This window comes from Lactuca sativa, chromosome 1, assembly GCF_002870075.4.
Source record: "Lactuca sativa cultivar Salinas chromosome 1, Lsat_Salinas_v11, whole genome shotgun sequence".
Classification (NCBI taxonomy): domain Eukaryota; kingdom Viridiplantae; phylum Streptophyta; class Magnoliopsida; order Asterales; family Asteraceae; genus Lactuca; species Lactuca sativa.
Window position 1 is genome coordinate 56,371,403 of NC_056623.2, and position 4,370 is coordinate 56,375,772.

Genomic DNA, 4,370 nt, shown 5'->3' on the forward strand with positions numbered 1-4,370 from the left:
TTTCCCATTTTTTATTTTATATATATTTTACGATCATCATCTTAAAAATTATTGATAATCAATTTGATACTATCATGATCATTATCGTGGTTTCATCGTGAAATTTATATATAATCAAAATGAATCTGATATTTCTAATTACTAATATTTCTTGAATTCCATTTAGTCATTAGTGTAGGAAATTAATTTTCTGATTTGTCTTCCAACATGATTATTGTTGAAATTATAATATAAATATTTATTTAATTATTTAAAATAAAAAATGTTTTTCGTCAGAAAAGAGCTCCATATTTTTAGGTGTCCGCCAGCCCCCTTCAAACGCAAATAAACTCTCTCGTTTCCCCACCCTCACCTCTCTTCACTCCTCAACTCTCTCCTCCACACACTTTCTCTCTCTACTCTCTCTCTCTCTCTCTCTAGCATACCCTTTTTCTACGTTACCCTTCTCAACAATTCCCCACAATTACACAAATGGAAACTCCTGAATTCCTCCATGGATCATTCACGCCGGAAAAACGATACACCGACGTCAAAACCGAACAATTCATCATCGACGACCTTCTTAATTTTCCCACTGACGACACCGTCACTGGGGAGGAGGCATATGATGACGCCGGAGATGTGCCTAATGGCGGCACCTCCACTGACTCCTCCATTGTTTCCACTGCCATCGACAGCTGCCACTCCTCCAGAGAGCTGGTTGCTCACCGGAGCTTCCCCGACACTCAATTCTCTCATGATCTTTGTGTCCCGGTAATATTCATTGGTTCTAATTTTCTCCATGCATTACTTAGCTGTAACTTACAATCAAGCTATGCATATTAATTACCAGCTACCATGCATTTTCTGTAACCCTATAAATATATTTTTTTCTTTTAATTAATTAATTAAGTTTATGAAAATTATATTTTCATTAAAACAAATTTCATAACTAATATCTATAGAAAATTTTATTATTTATTTTTGTAGCAATCACAAAATTAAATACGGTACTTGCTAGAAATAATACGAATATACTTTTATTATTGAAATTCAGTAATTATTATTATAATATAAAGTAAAATATTTACAAAATTAAAGTTCACGTTACTAGTAGCTTTTTGTGGTTATGAGATCTTCTCGAAAAAAAAAGTTTTACTTTACTTTTCTTTTTTGGTAGTGAGCAATGGTTAAAAATGAACTTCTAAAAATAACATATGAACACTTCGGCATTTCACTACTATATTTATCTATAGGTGTGTAGCAATCTATATGAACAAAGCTATTGAAAGACAATTACACAGTACATTCATTTATAAACTTTAATTATATCAAACATATATATATATATATATATATATATATATATATATATATATATATATATATATATATATATATATATATATATATATATATATATATATATATATATCTAATATCTTATGATATTTTCTAATGTAATTTGGACAATTTACAAATGACAATTCTAACAATATTGATTTCACAGTATGATGATGTGGCTGAGCTAGAATGGCTATCGAATTTTGTGGAGGATTCATTTTCCACAGAGGATATGGCGAAGCTTCAATTGATATCTGGAGTCAAAGCTCGACCCGCCGATGATTCATCTGAGACCCACCAATTCCAACAAGAAAGCTATAATCGGGCCAACAACCCGATATTTAACACTGACATGACAGTCCCAGGCAAGGCACGTACCAAGCGTTCTCGTGCTGCACCATGCAATTGGACCTCTCGGCTTCTTGTTCTCTCACCGACATCAACGGGTCAAACCTCAGCCATTTCATCGGAGTCCGAATCTGATATTGCCACAAGCTCAATTTGGAAAAACAACATGAAGGCTCCACTAAAGAAAAAAGAAGTTTATGAAAACACAACAAACAATGTGGAAGGACGAAAATGTCTCCATTGCGCCACTGATAAAACCCCTCAGTGGCGTAGCGGACCATTAGGTCCGAAAACACTATGTAATGCTTGTGGGGTTCGCTACAAGTCTGGTCGACTAGTACCTGAGTATCGACCAGCTGCGAGCCCCACATTTATTCTGACAAAACACTCGAATTCTCATCGGAAGGTACTTGAGCTAAGGAGACAAAAGGAGGTGCAAACTACACACTTGCAACACCAACAACCATTCTATCATCATCAGAATATGATGTTTGATGTTTCCAAAGGAGAAGATTACTTAATCCACCAACATATTGGTCCGGATTACCGACAACTAATCTAATAAATCAGTTGTGTGGTCAAAAAGCGTAATTTTCGACTTTTTCCTACGTTCTTTGAAATTATTTTAGCCAATTTTTGCGATTTTTAAGCCAAAATTTCATAGTGTTAAGTCCTAGCGTATGAAGTTTTGAGGAAAAAAAGAGTAGTGGAATTTAGGAGAGGTAAACATCAGATGTTTGTAATCTCGATTGAGATATCTTTTGCCAATTCTTGGATCAGTTTTCGATTTTAATGCTCAACCAAACCCCCATTTAGTTGTTTCTTCCATAGCTTAGTTACTTATTTCATTTCCTATCATTTTTTCCTTGATTTAAGTAGTCGAACTTCATTTAAGTACAAAATTGTAATAAGTACGTACGTTATTTTTACGATTTCAGCTTTGAATTTTCTTATATATGTGTATTGCATAGTCTATTGCATTATTGATGGTTTTGCCTCATAATTTGTAATGAAAATCATTTGTTTTAGATGATAAGCATACGCCAATGAAATAAAGAAATTAAGGGTGTATATGAACAAAAAAGATATATTTTTGCTTGTCAGTAAAATTATAAAATCATATATGTTTATAGACCTTGCAATTAAATAAAATTGTTTGAGATTTTTGTCGAACATTATATCGAAATCTATCTAAATAACATAAGATATTTAATTTGATAAATTAATGAATTATCGTTTTATCATAAAGTTACTCACGTGAACCAAGATTACCATGTGCATTACTTTTATTTAATTAGGAAAAATAAAATAAATTAAAGAAAATATAGAAAATTCATGAGATCATGTGCCACCATCAACCTCAAGACTACTACATATTGATGACTTTAAGCCAAGTAGTATCCAATGGTTGGCATACTTAAGTTCAAAATTCTATAAGTCATCCACTAGGTAATTTTCTGGTTAAAAGAGTTGAAATTTATATGATTTTACTACAATAACAATTTGCATAAATTAATTAAAGTAAAAGTATTAAACATTAGAAGAAACCAATTGTCGTTGAGAATAGAAATTAGTCCAATGACTTCAGTATTGAGTAACTTGACTACGGTGTTTTTTTTTAAACGATGAAATATTTTAAGCAAAAGACTCTTATTAACAAGAAGCTAAAACATAAGCAAAATAAATCATTTCTAATCAATAAAGGTTTTTTTGTCGTAGGACTTCTTCTCCTTCATTTTGCCACATGATTCTTTTGGTTTTTTATTTTATTTTCTTTTTATTTTTCACTTGTCATTTTTTTAGGTTTTTTATTCTTACATTATATTTCCAGAATTTATGCTTATTCACATAAATGTTAGAAAGTCATTTATTTACTTTTTTTTTCAATTAATTTATAAAATGTTTAATGTTACATATTGATATTAAACTTATTATTTTTAAGAAACTCGTGTAGGATACGGGTCTCACATTTAGTATGAAATGAATTACAGATTAAGATGAGCGAAACGTGAACATCTTCAATCAACCCAACTACGACAACTTACTCTACGACAACTTTCTTACCGTCAAAGGTTCCAAGGTAAATAGAAGAAAATGGCATTGAGAATATCTCGTGTATGCAGACAATTTGTCACACCCCCCAAAACACAACGGCGGAAACGACTGGGGACGGATGACTTCATGTACAATATCATAACAACTGAATAATAGAGATCAAAAATTACAACTATTGAATTGAATATTTAATAAGTTTATATTGTGCCCAAAAACATTGTTTACATGATATCAAATGCATGTGACAAAAATGAAATAACGAGATGCGACTACGTCCCATCCACCATAATCTCTTGTGGTTACCTGTTTACTGGTTTCCTGAGAATACAATTGATTTTGAAAAGTGTCAACAATTAAGTTGGTGACTTCATAAGTGTTTTTGTATGGAAAATATTTGTAATTGTTTTGTGCAAAATGATAGGGTATACTTTCAGAAAATCCAATATTTTCTCTATAAATGAACTGTAAGTCTTAATCCAAAGACTAAAACTGTAAATAATGTTGTACTGAAATGCAGTGTTATGATGTTTTATCTTTATATAAAACTACTTGAATGTATGTTATCATCGTTGTAAGTCTTAACTCAAGACTAAAATGTAAGTGAAGTTGTACTGGAAAATAGTTTTAGTAAGATTTATCTTTTT

The 4,370-nt window shown here is 31.4% G+C and overlaps 1 protein-coding gene across 1 annotated transcript; it reads left to right on the plus strand.

Moving 5' to 3' along the window:
• The first annotated feature begins 333 nt into the window (after positions 1-333).
• Positions 334-2,759, plus strand: LOC111891267 (GATA transcription factor 12). Its single transcript, XM_023887327.3, has 2 exons — positions 334-753; positions 1,490-2,759. Exons 1-2 carry the CDS (start codon positions 472-474, stop codon positions 2,231-2,233), a joined length of 1,026 nt encoding a protein of 341 aa, XP_023743095.1. The 5' UTR covers positions 334-471; the 3' UTR covers positions 2,234-2,759.
• Positions 2,760-4,370: the final 1,611 nt, after the last annotated feature.